Here is an 18,732-nt window from a genome sequence, read left to right on the forward strand (position 1 = left end):
TGCTTCAATTCCTTTTGCAGCCCAAGAGGCAGCCATAGTGGGTCTATGTACAGCACCGGTAAGAGTGTAAATAGACTTCATGGCATCCCTCCACATGCTTATCCGTCGGTTCCTTCAGTGAGTTGATGGTGGTGACAGGCAGAGTAGATGACACCACATAACGGGCGACATGAGAGACCACTGGCGATGGAGTTTCCCACTTGTTACTCAACTCCGCAGGGATAGGATAACGAGCTAGCATCTTTTTAGACAGGGATAATTTCTTTCCTGGAGATTACCAGGATTCCTGACGTATATCAATTAAAAGGTCGGAATGTGGTAAAACTACTATAGCAACCTTCCGACGGTTGAACTTATCAGGTTTCTTAGACGTAGTAGGGGGCTCAATTCTCATCATCAATTTGAAGAATCAGCTTGATAGCCTTCATTAGGTCAGGAACAACATCAACCTGGGGTGTAGATTCCTCATCAGAAGCAACCGTATCAATGTCTGACGGAACAGTATATTCCCCATCCTCGGCTGAAGAATTATCTGAAATATTAGTGGATTGTGAGGAAGAAATGGCCCACTTAGATGACTGGACTAGTAAACTACATATAGATATGTATGTATACAGAAATAACAATGCACAGTAAACACTGGATGTATATCACAGAATACTTGTACTAAATATTCATATAGCAGTACACTTGTTCATAACTAACACTGTCTAAAATGACATGTAGAATACTTAAGTGTCTGTAAATGCACAGTGCTGATGATACAGGCTGATTTACAGAGGAGACAGTGCCCAGCAGTCCCAGAGATCAGCCCAGCTATGTAATGGCGCCAAAATCTCTGTCAGGGAGTGAGGGAGAGAGATGCAGCTCCAGGGCAGGAACACCAGCAGTAGATGGCGCCCGGAGCTGGGGGAGGGGCTACAAGTCAGTGCCTTATCCCCTCTGCTGGACTCCACCACCGGGTACTGTGGAGCCTTTTGTAAACGTATTTTAGTAAATCCGACCTGTGCTCCCTGCCTTGGTGGATATAGTGGGGTCCCTGTGTGACAGTGTCCACGCCAGCGGCATGGCTCGTCTACTGGGACCGCGACCGGATCGCGATTTACCGGCGGGTCCCACCTGGGGGACACTCTTACCTCCTCCCTTTAGTGCAGCCATGCGATCCTGGAGAGCGACAGTGGTGGTGGTGCCTGAAAACGGGTGCGTCTCCGCTGCAAGTACCTGGGAACCCGGCCGCGGGAGTATGCAGCGCCGCTGAGGGAGGTGTTGGAGTTGCAGCACAGCATGTCATAAAGACATAGAAAGTGCTACAGCCCTTGAAGTCTTCTAAAAAGCTCTTTCAGGGCTGCCTAGTGCGGCCCCAGGCAACAACTTACACACTTGGCTCCAGTGCCTGGAGGCGAGGCTATAGCGGAGGCGGTGCAGTGCATCCTGGGAACAGTCAAAACTTTAGCCTGTTGGTGCCTCGGATCAAGATCCAACTCTACACCCCCCCCCCCCCCCCCCCCGATGTTATTCCCTGTGGAATACCAGTGTACCCCGCTGCAGAAATAACAACGTTTCAGTGCCCCAAAACTGTCATCAGGTACGACCCGCCATGTGTTATTTTATGCTGAGTGACGCACCTCCAAGTTGATATATTGTGACAGGAGAAGTACTTTGCCACCTGTAAGCTATACACAGGGTCCTGGGGGTAGATGGGAAGTGTGGATGGACTAGGTTCCCATCCATTTGGCCCAGACCAGGTCTTATAAGCTTCTTAGCCCAAGAAGCTGCTTCATCAGCCGGTGCTGGGTTTAAAGCAGAGTCTCTCCCATGAGTCAGGGCTCCTGAAGGCAGTTAGTGCCCAGGTGATAGGCCCCAGATCCGGAAGACTGGGGCACTAGTGTCAGGATGCCAGGACCTGAAGGGTTCCTTATTTAGTAAGAGGGAGTGAGGCAGGGCCTAACCTTACTGGTTATTTATACTAAAGACAGTGATCTTTGTTTTATGTATATCTTATTTTTGAGCTACCTGAATAAAATAAGATTTTACTTACCGATAAATCTATTTCTCGTAGTCCGTAGTGGATGCTGGGGACTCCGTCAGGACCATGGGGAATAGCAGCTCCGCAGGAGACAGGGCACAAAAGCAAGCTTTTAGGATCACATGGTGTGTACTGGCTCCTCCCCCTATGACCCTCCTCCAAGCCTCAGTTAGGTACTGTGCCCGGACGAGCGTACACAATAAGGAAGGATCTTGAATCCCGGGTAAGACCCAAACCAGCCACACCAATCACACCGTACAACTTGTGATCTGAACCCAGTTAACAGTATGATAACAATGAAGTAGCCTCTAAAAAAGATGGCTCACAACAATAATAACCCGATTTTTGTAACAATAACTATGTACAAGTAATGCAGACAATCCGCACTTGGGATGGGCGCCCAGCATCCACTACGGACTACGAGAAATAGATTTATCGGTAAGTAAAATCTTATTTTCTCTAACGTCCTAGTGGATGCTGGGGACTCCGTCAGGACCATGGGGATTATACCAAAGCTCCCAAACGGGCGGGAGAGTGCGGGTGACTCTGCAGCACCGAATGAGAGAACTCCAGGTCCTCCTCAGCCAGGGTATCAAATTTGTAGAATTTTACAAACGTGTTCCCCCCTGACCACGTAGCTGCTCGGCAAAATTTTAAAGCCGAGACCCCCTCGGGCATCCGCCCAAGATGAGCCCACCTTCCTTGTGGAATGGGCATTGACAGATTTTGGCTGTGGCAGGCCTGCCACAGACTGTGCAAGCTGAATTGTACTACAAATCCAACGAGCAATAGTCTGCTTAGAAGCAGGAGCACCCATCTTTTGGGGTGTATACAATATAAACAGCAAGTCAGACTTTCTGACTCCAGCCGTCCTGGAAATATATATATATATATATATATATATATTTTTAGGGCCCCGACAACGTCTAGCAACTTGGAGTCCTCCAAGTCCCTAGTAGCCGCAGGCACCACAATATGTTGTTTCAGGCGAAACGCTGACACCACCTTAGGAAGAAACTGGGGACGAGTCCGCAGTTCTGCCCTGTCCGAATGGAAAAACAAATATGAGCTTTTTTTTTAAGACAAAGCCCCCAATTCTGACAATCGCCTGGCCGAGGCCAGGGCCACAACATGGTCCCTTTCCATGTGAGATATTTCAAATCCACAGATTTGATCGGTTCAAACCAATATGATTTGAGGAATCCCAACACTACGTTGAGATCCCACGGTGCCACTGGAGGCACACAAGGGGCTGTATATGCAATACTCCCTTGACAAACGTCTGGACTTCAGGAATTGAAGCCAATTTTTTCTGGAAGAAAATCTACAGGGCCGAAACTTGAACCTTAATGGACCCCAATTTGAGGCTCATAGACACTCCTGTTTTCAGGAAGTGCAGAAATCGACCTAGTTGAAATTTTTTCGTGGGGCCTTCCTGGCCTCACCCACGCAACATATTTTCACCACATGTGGTGATAACGTTGTGCGGTCACCTCCTTCCTGGCTTTGACCAGGGTAGGTATGACCTCTTCCGGAATGCCTTTTCCCTTAGGATCCGGTGTTCAACCGCCATGCCGTCAAACGCAGTCGCGGTAAGTCTTGGAACAGACAAGGTCCCTGCTGGAGCAGGTCCTTTCTTAGAGGCAGATGCCACGGTTCCTCTTGGAACAGACATAGTTCTTGCTGAAAGCAAATCCCATCTTAGCTCCCGAGGCCATTAGTCCTCTGTGAGCATCTCTTGAAGTTCCGGGTACCAAGTCCCTCTTGGCCAATCCGGAGCCACGAGTATAGTTCTTACTCCTCTACGTCTTATAATTCTCAATACCTTGGTTATGAGAAGCAGAAGAGGGAACACATACACCGACTGTTACACCCACGGTGTTACCAGGACGTCCACAGCTATCGCCTGAAGGTCTCGTGACCTGGCGCAATACCTGTCCCGTTTTTTGTTCGGGCGGGACGCCATCATTTCCACCTTTGGTCTTTCCCAACGGTTCACAATCATGCGGAAAACTTCCCGATGAAGTTCCCACTCTCCCGGGTGGAGGTCGTGCCTGCTGAGGAAGTCTGCTTCCCAGTCGTCCACTCCCGGAATGAACACTGCTGACAGTGCTATCACATGATTTTCCGTCTAGCGAAAAATCCTTGCAGTTTTGACCACTGCCCTCCTGCTTCTTGTGCCGCCCTATCTGTTTACGTGGGCGACTGCCGTGATGTTATCCCACTGGATCAATACCGGCTGACCTTGAAGCAGAGGCCTTGCTAAGCTTATAGCATTACAAATTTGCTCTTAGCTCCAGTATATTTATGTGGAGAGAATTCTCCAGACTTGATCACACTCCCTGGAAATTTTTTCCCTGTGTGACTGCTCCCCAGCCTCTCAGGCTGGCCTCCGTGGTTACCAGCATCCAATCCTGAATGCCGAATCTGCGGCCCTCTAGAAGATGAGCACTCTGTAATCACCACAGGAGAGACACCCTTGTCCTTGGATATAGGGTTATCCGCTGATGCATCTGAAGATACGATCCGGACCATTTGTCCAGCAGATCCCACTGAAGAGTTCTTGCGTGAAATCTGCCGAATGGAAGCGCTTCGTAATAAGCCACCATTTTTTACCAGGACTCTTGTGCAATGATGCACTGACACTTTTCCTGGTTTTAGGAGGATCCCGATTAGCTCGGATAACTCCCTGGCTTTCTCCTCTGGGAGAAACACCCTTTTCCTGGACTGTGTCCAGAATCATCCCTAGGACCAGCAGACGTGTCGTCGGAACAACTGCGGTTTTGGAATATTTAGAATCCACCCGTGCTGTCGTAGAACTACTTGAGATAGTGCTACTCCGACCTCCAACTGTTCTCTGGACCTTGTTCTTATCAGAAGGTCGTCCATTTTCTTTGAAGACGAATCCTCATTTCGGTCATTACCTTGGTAAAGACCCGGGGTGCCTTGGACACTCCAACGGCATCGTCTGAAACTGATAGTGACAGTTCTGTACCACGAACCTGAGGTACCCTTGGTGAGAAAAGCAAATTTTGGGACATGGAGGTAAGCATCCCTGATGTCCCGGGACACCATATAGTCCCCTTGTTCCCAGTTCGCTATCACTGCTCTGAGTGACTCCATCTGGATTTGAACCCTTGTAAGTGTTCAAATTTTTCAGATTTAGAATCGGTCTCACCTAGCCTTCTGGCTTCAGTACCACCCTATAGTGTGGAACAATACCCCTTTCCTTGTTGTAGGAGGGGTAATTTTATTATCACCTGCTGGGAATACAGCTTGTGAATTGTTTTCAATACTGCCTCCCTGTCGGAGGGGGACATTGGTACAGCAGACTACAGGAACCTGCGAGGGGGGAAACGCCTCGACATTCCAATCTGTGCCCCTTTGATACTACTTGTAGGATCCAGGGGTCCTGTACGGTCCCAGCGTCATGCTGAGAACTTAGTAGAAGCGGTGGAGGGCTTCTGTTACTGGGAATGGACTGCCTGCTGCAGTCTTCTTCCCTTTCCTCTATCCCTGGGCAGATATCTTATAGGGACGAAAAGACTGAGGCTGAAAAGACGGTGTCTTTTTCTGCAGAGATGTGACTTAGGGTAAAAAACGGTGGATCTTCCAGCAGTTGCCGTGGCCACCAGGTCCCATGGACCGACCCCAAATAACTCCTCCCCTTTTATACGGCAATACATCTTTGTGCCGTTTGGAATCTGCATCCCCTGACCACTGTCGTGTCCATAAACATCTTCTTGCAGATATGGACATCGCATTTACTCTTGATGCCAGAGTGCAAATATCCCTCTGCGCATCTCGTATATATAGAAATGCATCCTTTAAATGCTCTATAGTCAATAAAATACTGTCCCTGTCAAGGGTATCAATATTTTTAGTCAGGGAATCCGACCAAGCCACCTCAGCTCTGCACATCCAGGCTGAGGCGATCGCTGGTCACAGTATAACACCAGCATGTGTGTGTATACTTTTTAGGATATTTTTCTGATAAGCATGTGAGCGCCTTATCCACCCTGAGGGGTGTTTCCCAATGCGCCTTAACTTCTGGCGGGAAAGGGTATACCGCCAATAATTTTCTATCGGGGGAAACCCACGCATCCTCACACACTTCATTTAATTTATCTGATTCAGGAAAAACTACAGGTAGTTTTTTCACCTCACACATAATACCCTTCTTTGTGGTACTTGGAGTATCAGAAATATGTAACACCTCCTTCATTGCCCTTAACGTGTGGCCCTAAAGGAAAATACGTTTGTTTCTTCACCGTCGACACTGAAATCAGTGTCCGTGTCTGGGTCTATGTCGACCGACTGAGGTAAATGGGCGTTTTTACAAGCCCCTGACGGTGTCTGAGACGCCTGGACCGGTACTAATTTGTTCGCCGGCCGTCTCATGTCGTCAACCCACTTGCAGCGTGTTGACATTATCACGTAATTCCATAAGTAAGCCATCCATTCCGGTGTCGACTCCCTAGAGAGTGACATCACCATTACAGGCAATTTGCTCCGCCTCCTCACCAACATTTTCCTCATACATGTCGACACACACGTACCGACATACAGCACACACATAGGGAATGCTCTGATAGAGGACAGGACCCACTAGCCCTTTGGGGAGACAGAGGGAGAGTTTGCCAGCACACACCAAAATGCTATAATTATACAGGGACAACCCTTATATAAGTGTTCCTCCCATATAGCATTTAATATATATGTATATCGCCAAATCAGTGCCCCCCCTCTCTGTTTTAACCCTGTTTCTGTAGTGCAGTGCAGGGGAGAGCCTGGGAGCCTTCCCCTCAGCCTTTCTGTGAGGGAAAATGGCGCTGTGTGCTGAGGAGAATAGGCCCCGCCCCCTTTTCGGCGGGCTTCTTCTCCGGAGATTGTGAAGTCTGGCAGGGGTTAAATACATCCATATAGCCTCAAGGGCTATATGTGATGTATTTTTCGCCATACAGGTATTCTACATTGCTGCCAGGGCGCCCCCCCCCGCGCCCTGCACCCTCCGTGATCGCTGTGGGAAGTGTGCTGACAGACAATGGCGCACAGCTGCAGTGCTGTGCGCTACCTGAGGAAGACTGAAAAGTCTTCTGCCGCCTGGTTCCGGACCTCTTCAATCTTCAGCATCTGCAAGGGGGTCGGCGGCACGGCTCCGGGACGAACCCCAGGGCGAGACCTGTGTTCCGACTCCCTCTGAAGCTAATGGTGTCCAGTAGCCTAAGAATCCAATCCATCCTGCACGCAGGTGAGTTGAAATTCTCTCCCCTAAGTCCCTCGATGCAGTGAGCCTGTTGCCAGCAGGACTCACTGAAAATAAAGAACCTAAAAACTTTTTCTAAGCAACTCTTTAAGAGAGCCACCTAGATTGCACCCTTCTCGGACGGGCACAAAAACCTAACTGAGGCTTGGAGGAGGGTCATAGGGGGAGGAGCCAGTACACACCATGTGATCCTAAAAGCTTGCTTTTGTGCCCTGTCTCCTGCGGAGCCGCTATTCCCCATGGTCCTGACGGAGTCCCCAGCATCCACTAGGACGTTAGAGAAAAGGTATTTGTTGTTTTTGCACAAGCCTGGAGTCGGTCGTTGGTGGATTTTTGTAGCAGAGCACATTCTAGCAAGTCTCCTGTTACAATATATATATATATATATATATATACACACACACACACACACATATACACACTTCAGACTTGCGACACTCATGAGACTTCCAAACATCCAAGTGTTACCCCTGCACCTTAGTAGTTCCCTCCATGATGTAGGACAAAAGCAGCTGTCTATATATATATATATATATATATATATATATATACACATCACCCTCACCCTGGCAACATAACTGATAGCTATTTAAATCAAATAAAACTTTCATAATGTAGAAAATAATTTTTACTGGAATACTGCATTTAATCACTTACTAACCCTTGGGTCTTCAATGATCCATGGCGTTGACAAATTTAAATGGCAACTGTAATAAATGCTAGATCAGGCTTGTCTAGCATTTATTACATTTGCTGTTTGAAATCGATCATCTATGGCTTAGATACTCAAGAGTTAGTAAATGTACTCTTGAATAAAAAACTAGATGGACGATCCTTTCTTTCAGCTATTATACTGTAGGTCCTTTTCACTAGCACCTGGCACTGAGGGATTATCTAATTTCTTTATAGGGATTTCTGTCAGCATATTCCATACCATTCCATATTGTCTAACAATCAATCTATTATCTCAGAGTCTATCACACAGTACTCATTTGACTGTATCTTGTCTTGATTAATTTAAATTTATCAAGCCATTTACCTGTTACCTATGATGTTTTCAAAAATCTGATACATAATTTCATATCAGTTGTGATTATCATTTGTACATGTATACATCTGGTCATAATTATGTAATATTATAATATACCTGCTGTTGCTTAAATGAAATCAGTCTTTATCCCCATGTTTATTACTGCCATTGAGCAACAGTATGCAAAATTAATGTATAATGGGTCAAAACATTTCACCAATAACTAATAGGAAATAGTATACAAAATTTCTAGACTGTAATCGTAATGAAATGTAGTCATTATTTTATTCATACTTTATATCGCCATTTTTATTGATTTAGTAGAAATAAAAGTTATGTTTTAATCCATACGTAATATCATATGAAAAGAGTGTCCCAAAAAGATTTTTTGTCTTTATGTGTCCATGCAAACATAAACATTTAGCTACTGCACTCTACCTAATACTGGGAGCACCACCAACCACATGCCATACTTATGATGGGAAACACAGCACATATGTTGGTTTAAATAGGATTTTAATACCTACCGGTAAATCCTTTTCTCCTAGTCCGTAGAGGATGCTGGGGACTCCAAAAGGACCATGGGTGTATAGACGGGATCCGCAGGAGACATGGGCACACTATAAGACTTTTACTGGGTGTGAACTGGCTCCTCCTTCTATGCCCCTCCTCCAGACCTCAGTTATAGGAACTGTGCCCAGGGGAGACGGACATTTCGAGGAAAAGGATTTTTGTTAAACTAAGGGTGAGATACATACCAGCTCACACCACAAACACACCGTACAACTGGATTAGCAGGAATACCAGATAACAGTATGAACGAAAAAACAGCAACAAGCTGAACATAACCGATACACAACCGTCGTGTAACCGAAAACAACAACCAACAATACAACTGCAAGTAACAGTACGCACTGGGATGGGCGCCCAGCATCCTCTACGGACTAGGAGAAAAGGATTTACCGGTAGGTATTAAAATCCTATTTTCGCTTACGTCCTAGAGGATGCTGGGGACTCCAAAAGGACCATGGGGTCTATACCAAAGCTCCAGACCGGGCGGGAGAGTGCGGACGACTCTGCAGCACCGATTGAGCAAACACGAGGTCCTCCTCAGCCAGGGTATCAAACTTGTAGAACTTAGCAAAAGTGTTTGAACCCGACCACGTAGCAGCTCGGCAAAGTTGAAGTGCCGAGACCCCTCGGGCAGCCGCCCAAGATGAGCCCACCTTCCTGGTAGAATGGGCCTTTACTGACTTCGGCAACGGCAACCCAGCCGAAGAATGAGCATGCTGAATCGTATTACAAATCCAGCGTGCAATAGTCTGCTTGGAAGCAGGATTTCCAATCTTGTTGGAAGCATACAGGACAAACAGAGCCTCCGTTTTCCTAACAAGAGCCGTTCTGGCGATATAAATTTTTAAAGCTCTTACGACATCAAGAGATTTTGGCACTGCCACAGCATCCGTAACCACAGGTACCATAATAGGTTGATTTATGTGAAACGAAGAAACCACCTTCGGCAGAAATTGTTGACGAGTCCTCAATTCCGCTCTATCCACATGAAAAATCAAATATGGGCTCTTGTGAGACAAAGCCGCCAATTCTGACACTCGTCTGGCAGACGCCAAGGCCAAAAGCATGACCACTTTCCAAGTGAGAAACTTTAACTCAACCTTCCGCAAAGGTTCAAACCAGTGAGACATAAGAAACTGTAACACCACTTCAAGATCCCACGGGTGGCACATAAGGAGGATGGATATGCAGCACTCCCTTCACGAAAGTCTGAACCTCAGGAAGTGCGGCCAATTCTTTTTGAAAGAAAATAGATAAAGCCGAAATCTGCACTTTGATGGAACCCAATTTCAGGCCTGCATCCACGCCTGCCTGCAAAAAATGGAAGAAACGACCCAAGTGAAACTCCTCTGCAGGAGCTGTTTTGGTTTCACACCACGACACATATTTTCTCCAAATACGGTGATAATGCTTCGCCGTGACCTCCTTTCTAGCCTTAAGGAGAGTGGGGATGACTTCCCCGGGAATACCTTTACGAGCTAGGATTTGGCGTTCAACCTCCATGCCGTCAAACGCAGCCGCGGTAAGTCCGGAAATACGCATGGCCCCTGCAGTAACAAGTCCTCTCTGAGAGGAAGCGGCCAAGGATCTTCTATGAGCAGTTCATGAAGATCCGGATACCAGGCCCTCCGTAGCCAATCTGGAACGACGAGAATTGCCTGAACCCTTGTTCGTCTTATGATCCTCAACACTCTTGGAATGAGAGGAAGTGGAGGGAACACATACACCGACTGAAACACCCACGGAGTTACCAGGGCGTCCACTGCACTGGCTTGGGTGTCCCTTGACCTGGAACAATACCTTGGAATCTTCTTGTTGAGGAGAGACGCCATCATGTCTATTTGAGGCATTCCCCAACGCCTTGTCACTTCTGCAAATACCTCTTGATGAAGGGCCCACTCCCCTGGATGGAGATCGTGTCTGCTGAGGAAGTCTGCTTCCCAGTTGTCCATGCCCGGAAGAAAGACTGCTGACAGAGCGCTCACGTGCTGTTCCGCCCAGCGGAGAACTCTTGTGGCCTCCGCCATTGCCGCTCTGCTCCTTGTTCCGCCCTGGCGGTTTACGTACGCCACCGCTGTTATGTTGTCCGACTGAATCAGGACAGGTAGACCTTGAAGAAGGTTTTTCGCTTGCAGAAGGCCATTGTAAATACCTCTTAACTCCAGAACATTTATGTGGAGACAAGATTCCTGGCTTGACCAAATTTTCCTGGAAACTTCTTCCTTGTGTGACTGCACCCCAGCCTCGGAGACTTGCATCTGTGGTCAGCAGGACCCAATCCTGGATTCCGAACCTGCGTCCCTCTAGAACAGTGTGCCGCGACCAGTTGCAAGGTGTGCCGCGGAGCCAGAGCAGCTTCCTGCACCTTCAGAGTGAACTGTTGGGCTCTTCTTAGAGGTTCAGTCGTGACTTGGCAGTTTTAAAATATTGTTTGGTGTGCCGCGAGTAAAAAAAGGTTGGAAATCACTGCTCTCGAAGGTGAGAACTCTGCAGCCACCACAGGAGAGAAATTCTGGTCCTGGAAGATAGACTTATTTTCCGGTGCATGTGCAAGTGAGACCCGGACCATTTGTTCAGCAGGTCCCACTGAAACACCCGGGCATGAAACCTGCCAAACGGAATGGCTTCGTAAGCCGCAACCATCTTCCCTAGCACTCGAGTGCATTGATGAATCGACACTCTTGCCGGTTTCAGAATCTCCTTGACCATGGTCTGGATTTCCAGAGCTTTTTCCGCCGGAAGAAACACTCTCTGTAGTTCCGTGTCTAGGATCATGCCCAAGAAGGGCAGTCGAGTTGTCGGGATCAACTGAGACTTTGGCAAATTTAGAATCCAACCATGATGTTGCAGAACCGTCAGGGAGAGTTCCACATTTCTTAGCAACTGCTCTTTTGATCTTGCCTTTATCAGGAGATCGTCCAAGTACGGGATAATTGTGACACCCTGCTTGCGTAGGAGTACCATCATTTCCGCCATCACCTTGGTGAAGACCCTCGGGGCCGTGGAAAGCCCAAACGGCAACGTCTGAAATTGGTAATGACAATCCTGCACCGCAAATCTCAGGAAGGCCTGATGAGGAGGATATATCGGGACGTGTAAGTAGGCATCTTTTATGTCGACTGACGCCATAAAATCCCCCCCTCCTAGGCTGGAGATCACAGCTCGAACAGATTCCATCTTGAACTTGAAAGTTTTCAAGTACGGATTGAGGGATTTTAGATTCACGAGCCCCAGCGTCATGCGGTGGACTTGGCAGAGGCGGGGGAGGACTTTTGGTCCGGGGCGCCAGACACAGCAGGCGACCTTTTTCCCCTTCCTCTACCTTTTGAAGCGAGGAAGGATGAGCCCCTTCCTTTTTTGTATTTATTAGGCCGAAAGGCGCCTTTTTCTATTGTGCGGGAACATAAGGAAGAAAAGATGACTTACCCACAGTAGCGGTAGACACCATGTCAGCAAGGCCGTCACCAAACAAGACACTACCTTTAAAAGGGAGAGCTTCCATAGCTTTCTTGGAGTCGGCATCAGCATTCCATTGATGAATCCACAGCGCCCTCCTGGCCGAGACCGCCATGGCATTGGCCCTTGATCCCAAGAGACATCCCTCGCCGCATCCTTTAGGTAAGTTGCAGCGTCCCTGATATAACCAAGAGTCAAAAGAATGTTATCTCTATCAAGGGTATCCATGTCAGATGCCAAATTATCAGCCCACTTAGCAATAGCACTACTCACCCACGCCGATGCCACGGCAGGCCTGAGGAGTGCACCAGTAGTGACGAAAATGGCCTTCAATGTCGTTTCCTGCTTGTGATCCGCCGGATCCTTGAGGACAGCTGTGTCAGGAGACGGAAGCGCCACCTTCTTGGACAGTCGGGACAGAGCCTTGTCCACATTGGGAGACGACTCCCATTTCTCCCTGTCGTCAGAGGGGAAAGGATATGCCATAAAAATTCTCTTGGGAATCTGCCACCTTTTGTCAGGCGACTCCCAAGCCTTTTCACAAAGAGCGTTCAGTTCATGAGGGGGGAAACGTCACCTCAGGGGTTTTTTCCTTATACAAACAAACCCTCATATCTGGAACAGCAGGCACTTTAGAAATATGTAAAACATCTTTAATAGCCACAATCATGTACTGAATACTCTTAACCAATTTCGGATGTAAACTGGCCTCACTATAGTCGACACTGGAATCAGAGTCCGTGTCGGTATCCGTATCTGCCATCTGGGTAAATTAACGTTTTTGTGACCCTGAGGGGGCCTGTACCTGAGACAAAGCGTCCTCCATGGATTTTCTTCACGTTTGTGTCTGAGAATCAGATTTATCCAGCCTCTTAGACAATAACGCCACATTTGCATTCAATGTACTCAACATATTCACCCAATCAGCAGTCGGCGGTGCCGACAGAGTCACTCCCAAATCCTTCTCCGCGCCCCCAGTAACTTCCTCCGGGGAGGAACACTCAGCCTCAGACATGTCGACACCCGGTACCGACACACCCACACTGGCCAAAGGGGACAGACCCACAGGGAAGCCTGTAGAGAGAACACAGAGGGAGTATGCCAGCTCACACCCCAGCGCCCATATACTACTAAATAAATAATATATGATGTCTGCGCTGTAAATATATATCACCAATCGCCTGTGCTGCCCCCCCCGTTTTGCTCCCTTGTACTTGTAAGGAGAGTGGAGGTCTGGGCCAGCGTCTCTGCATGCACTGTGAAGTAGAGAAAATGGCGCTGGTAAGCTGTGCGGCTAAGCCCCGCCCCTTCCCGGCGTGCTATAGTCCCGATAAAATTTTAAATATTATACTGGCGGGGGTACATACACAGTGCCCAGGCACCCCTAATATGTATATTTGCCAGTGGAAAAAAGGCTCCAGTAACCTAGTAACCTGCTGCCCAGGGCGCTCACCCCCAGCCCCCTGCACCCTGCGAGTGCCGTTGGTGTGTGGGAGCATGGAGTGCAGCGCGACCGCTGCGCTGTACCTCCGTTACTGAAGTCTTCTGCCGTCTGAAGTCTTCTGTTTTTCTAATACTCATCCGGCTTCTTTCTTCTGGCTTCTGTGAGGGGGTGACGGCGCGGCTCCGGGAACAAGCAGCTAGGCGAACCAAGTGATCGAACCCTCTGGAGCTAATGGTGTCCAGTAGCCTAAGAAGCAGAGCCCTTAACTCTCCCCTCAGTCCCACGAAGCCTGTAGCCAGCAGGTCTCCCTGAAAATAAAAAAGCCTAACATAAAGTCTTTCAAGAGAAACTCACTAGAGCTCCCCTAGTGTGTGTCCAGTCTTTCCTGGGCACAGAATCTAACTGAGGTCTGGAGGAGAGGCATAGAGGGAGGAGCCAGTTCACACCCAGTAAAAGTCTTATAGTGTGCCCATGTCTCCTGCGGATCCTGTCTATACCCCATGGTCCTTTTGGAGTCCCCAGCATCCTCTAGGACGTAAGCAAAAATAAATTTTCTGTGCAGATCCACTCCCTGCTCTTCTAATGGGGGTAATTCAGAACTGATCGTAGCTAACTGTAATCCTCCCCCCCTTCCTTTCCCCAACCCTCCCTCCCCACAGCCTAAACCATATCCCTCACTCCCTGCAGCCTAACCCTAACCTCCCCTTCCCGCAACCTAGATCTAAGCTCTCCCCCCCCCCCCCCCCCACAGCATAACCCTAACCTCCCCGGGATACTTACGTTCTGGATGCCAGCGTAGGCATTCTAACAGGTGTTGGGATTCTGGCGACGGCATTCTGACTGCAGGGATCCCAACTACACCCCTACAGATATAGCTAGCTCACTATGTCTGCATCTAGTTGCGAGTGGTACTTTTTTTTTGCGGTAAGCATGCGCGTCTATATATCCACCCCCCTCGACACATTAATTTTGCATTGTGCGAGTGCAGGTGCGAATAGTCGCGGCTCGGCGCACTGAGACCCTGGCACGTGTGTACACATCGCGGGTAAGGATGAACGTTCCTACATCTGTAGCCCCTGAGAAATATTTACCTGGTACGTCTCAATAGGCTTGGTTTCCATGTTCAGATCCCAAACTTTAACAGTGAGGTAATCGCGCGTGAGCATGTAACGCCCGCTGTGGCTGAATTTGACATCTGAGACTGATGAGATGATTTCAGAAAAAAATGACCTGTTGCTGGGATCCTCTGGTTCTTCATACACTGAGAGCAAAGAGAAAATAGATCACACTATGACATGTCTTACACAGAAGGCTGCCATTTACTTAGGTACATTAAAGTGTTGCAGTTAACGTTTGTTGCAAGATTTTTCCGGATTTTATGGGATAAAACAATTATTATGGATTTTAAATAGGAGCGCTGTGCACTTTTCCTTCTGCTATTTACACTGCGCCCACTCCAGTCATTCCTGCCACTTACAATAATAACATACAGCTCTCACAATCACACTCGAGTCCCTGTATCAATACTGTACTCCTACAGTAATACACACCTGTCATTTATATAATCCATTCATTATAAAGTGCCAAAGTGTTACTCAGTTCTGTACAATTAGGGGCACATGATACAAATATATTACATACAATGACATGAAACAGAAGGTTGCCCTGAGAGCTTACAATCTAAAAAGTGTGGGGAACGTCTCATAAAGTAGTGGAATAGCTGAAGTTGGTGGAGGGGGTGGTGAGAGAGGGAAGAGGAGAGAGACATGGAAGAGGGGAGAGAGAGGAAAGAGGGGGGAGAGGTAAGAGTGGAGAAAAGGGGGAGAGAGGGAGAGGGAAGAGGAGGGTGGGGATAGGAGGGAAGAGGAAGAGAGGGGGAAAGTAGAGAGATAGGAGAGGGGAAGGGTGAGTAGAAAGAGGAAAGAGAAGGAAGAGAGAGAATGGGGAGAGGGGAAATGGACCAAGGAGATGTACAGTACTAAGCCTTGGAGAGTGATAAAATGTAGAGATAAAGTACCAGCCAATCAGCTGTGTTTGAAAAATGACAGGAGCTGATTTTCTCTCTCCACTTTGTCACTCTCCACAGCTTAGTATATCTGCTCCTAAGCTCTGGTTTAGTAGCAGATAGCTTTCTTGTGCCTGGAGTCCTCTTGAATTGGGTATTTAATAGCAAGTGGCTGTGCTGTGTGACCATCGGTGTGTCCCTGACCCTGTATGGCTAGCGGATACAGCATGTATTATTGTGGTTATTTGCCAGCTAAGAGAAGCTGTCTGACCGCTCTATTTGCTTGGCATTGTGCTCACTGCCAGACACAGAGCCTATGATGGCAGATTAGTAAATCCTGGAAACAACAGCATCCTTGGTGTGATGATACCCTCACCTCGTGACTTTTTTTCTGCTGTGACACACTGAAGAGTGACATGCACATACATGACACAACATTGACATTATATAAAAGTAAATATTAATGAACCAAAAGCACAAACACCCAGTAGTGCTTTACATACAACCCCCCCATTATCTTTAGCCATTGTAGTTTACTTATCTTAGGACTCCTTTTCTTTTAATTTTCTCTAAGCTTCCCTACAATACTGAGTGTGCGGCTGCCTGCTCACGGCTCCTCTCTGATGCTGCAGGAAGCCAGGGGGCTGATGGAACATTGTTTTGACAAGCCCATACAGTATCCAGTGTAGCAGGGGATAAAGCGGGAAAGCACAGTCTCCTCCCCTTGCCTTGCTGATTCGTTAAAGCATATCCTGGAGGGTGGGAGAGTGGGAAAAAACAGTCCCCTCACCTTGTCTGCTGACTGATCAGAATATGTCCTAGAGCTGGGCAGGAGAATGGGAAACCATAGTCTCCTCCCCTTGCTCTGCTGATTGGTCAGAGTGTGTCCTGGAGCAGGCAGGAGAGCAGGAAAGCACAGTCTCCTCCCCTTGCTCTGCTGATTAGTCAGAATACGTGTGTCCTGGAGCAGGGTAGGAGAGTGGGAAAGCACAGTCTCCTCCCCTTGCTCTGCTGATTAGTCAGAATATGTGTGTCCTGGAGCAGGGTAGGAGAGTGGGAAAGCACAGTCTCCTCACCTTGCTCTGCTGATTTGTCAGAGCATTTCCTGGAGCAGGGTGGGACAGCGGGAAAGCACAATCTCCTCACTTGCCCCTTGGTCTTCAGATTGGTTAGAGCGTGTTCTGGAGCAAGGTGGGAGAGCAGGAAAACACAGTGTACTCCCCTTGTCCCTTGCTCTGCTGATTGGTCAAAGCGTGTCCTGTGGCAGGCGGGAGAGCAGGAAAGCACAGTCTCCGCCCCTTGCATGCTGATTGGTCTGAATGTGTCCTGGAGTAGGCGGGAGAGCAGGAAAGCACAGTCTCCTCCCCTTGCTCTGCTGATTGGTCGGAATGTGTCCTGGAGCGGGCGGGAGAGCAGGAAAGCACAGTCTCCTCCCCTTGCTCTGCTGATTGGCCAGAGGGTGTCCTGGAGCAGGACGGAAGAGTGTGAAAACAGACTCTCCTCCCCTTGCTCTACTGATTTGCCAGAGTGTGTCTTGCGGAAACTCTCTCTGCACATGTTACATCTGCTCCACCTGCAGTGCAGCATGGTTTTGCCCATTAGAGAACAATTTTGCTGCTGCGATCAGGTCTGAATTAGGCCCATGGTCTGTGCACATAGAGCAGGGGTGGGGAACCTTTTTTCTACCAAGGGCCATTTGGATTATTATAAAATCCTTTGGGGGCCATACAAAAATTATCAACTTAAAAATGAGCCTGTCCCCAATAGAAATGCCCCCAGTAGTTATGCCCCAGTAGATATGCCCCCAGTCAGTAGTTATGCCCCAGTAGATATGCCACCAGTCAGTTGTTATGCCCCAGTAGATATGCCCCCAGTCACTTGTTATGCCCCATTAGATATGCCACCAGTCAGTTGTTATGCCCCATTAGATATGCCACCAGTCAGTTGTTATGCCCCATTAGATATGCCCCCTAGAAGCGACGCTTACACACACACATTAAAAGAAGAAAAACACAATACTCACCAGCCCCACTCCTGCTTCTGGACCGTTGCCCTCTGCCTGGCCGCTCACTCCTCAGAACTATGGGAGAGAAGTCATGACATCTCTCCCATAACACCGCACAGCAGCACACTGCCGGAAGCCGAAGCTCAGGAGTGAGCTCCTGCCTCCGGCTGCTACTGAGGGTAAGAAGCCAGGCGCCCACTAGTAACAAAATCTCAGCAGGCGCCCGGATAGGTGAGCCTGGCCGGGCCGGATCAAGTGGCTCTGCGGGCCTTATACGGCCCTCGGGCCTGAGGTTCCCCACCCCTGACATAGAGTAACACAGGTTGTGAACGCTGGTTTAGATTATTTATAGCTTACTATATGTATCTCACACATAAATAGAACAATACACCAGGTCATATTTTTACCCAAAGAGCGGTAAATACACATTAAACAGACCCACACTGTTGCAATAGTTAATGCGCTGTGATTAGAGTATGAATTCTCATTCTAAATTATATGTTTCACTTTGTAAAGCCGTCATAAATAGTTTTACACTGCCAAGAGGCTGATTATTACATTTTACCCCACATCTGTCTAATTGCTCATTTCTATGCTACAACCAGAATGGAAATCTCTGCACGGTGTCACAAAAAAAGCTACAAAATGACTTGGAAGACATTCCACATTTTTACACTATATGAAAGCCCTGTATTGTTCCTAGCTGAAAGATGTGATACTCTTGTGTGACGTGACGTGTTCTCCGTCTGTACTTACCACCTCTGGCTTTCCTTATGCTTGGCAAGTGCAGGAAGATAAATTGCATTTGGCTATCAGTGCTTGCCCTGTGATCTGAGATATATCGGGATTGTGAGCCTTAGGAAAATAAGAACTCAAAGGACCTGATCCTGAGTCTGGTGCAAGTGGGAATGCGCACACAGATCTCGC

The 18,732-nt window shown here is 48.1% G+C and overlaps 1 protein-coding gene across 4 annotated transcripts in view; it reads right to left on the bottom strand.

Annotated features, from left to right (window-relative positions):
* Positions 1-18,732, bottom strand: part of PPP2R2C (protein phosphatase 2 regulatory subunit Bgamma) — a 319,744-nt gene that overhangs the window by 14,979 nt on the left and 286,033 nt on the right. For all 4 annotated transcript variants that reach the window (XM_063923619.1, XM_063923610.1, XM_063923638.1 and 1 more), the window contains one exon: positions 14,887-15,056. In XM_063923619.1, coding sequence (XP_063779689.1) covers positions 14,887-15,056 — 170 coding nt within the window. The remainder of the gene's footprint in view (positions 1-14,886; positions 15,057-18,732) is intronic.

Source organism: Pseudophryne corroboree, chromosome 1 (assembly GCF_028390025.1).
Source record: "Pseudophryne corroboree isolate aPseCor3 chromosome 1, aPseCor3.hap2, whole genome shotgun sequence".
Taxonomy (NCBI): Eukaryota; Metazoa; Chordata; class Amphibia; order Anura; family Myobatrachidae; genus Pseudophryne; species Pseudophryne corroboree.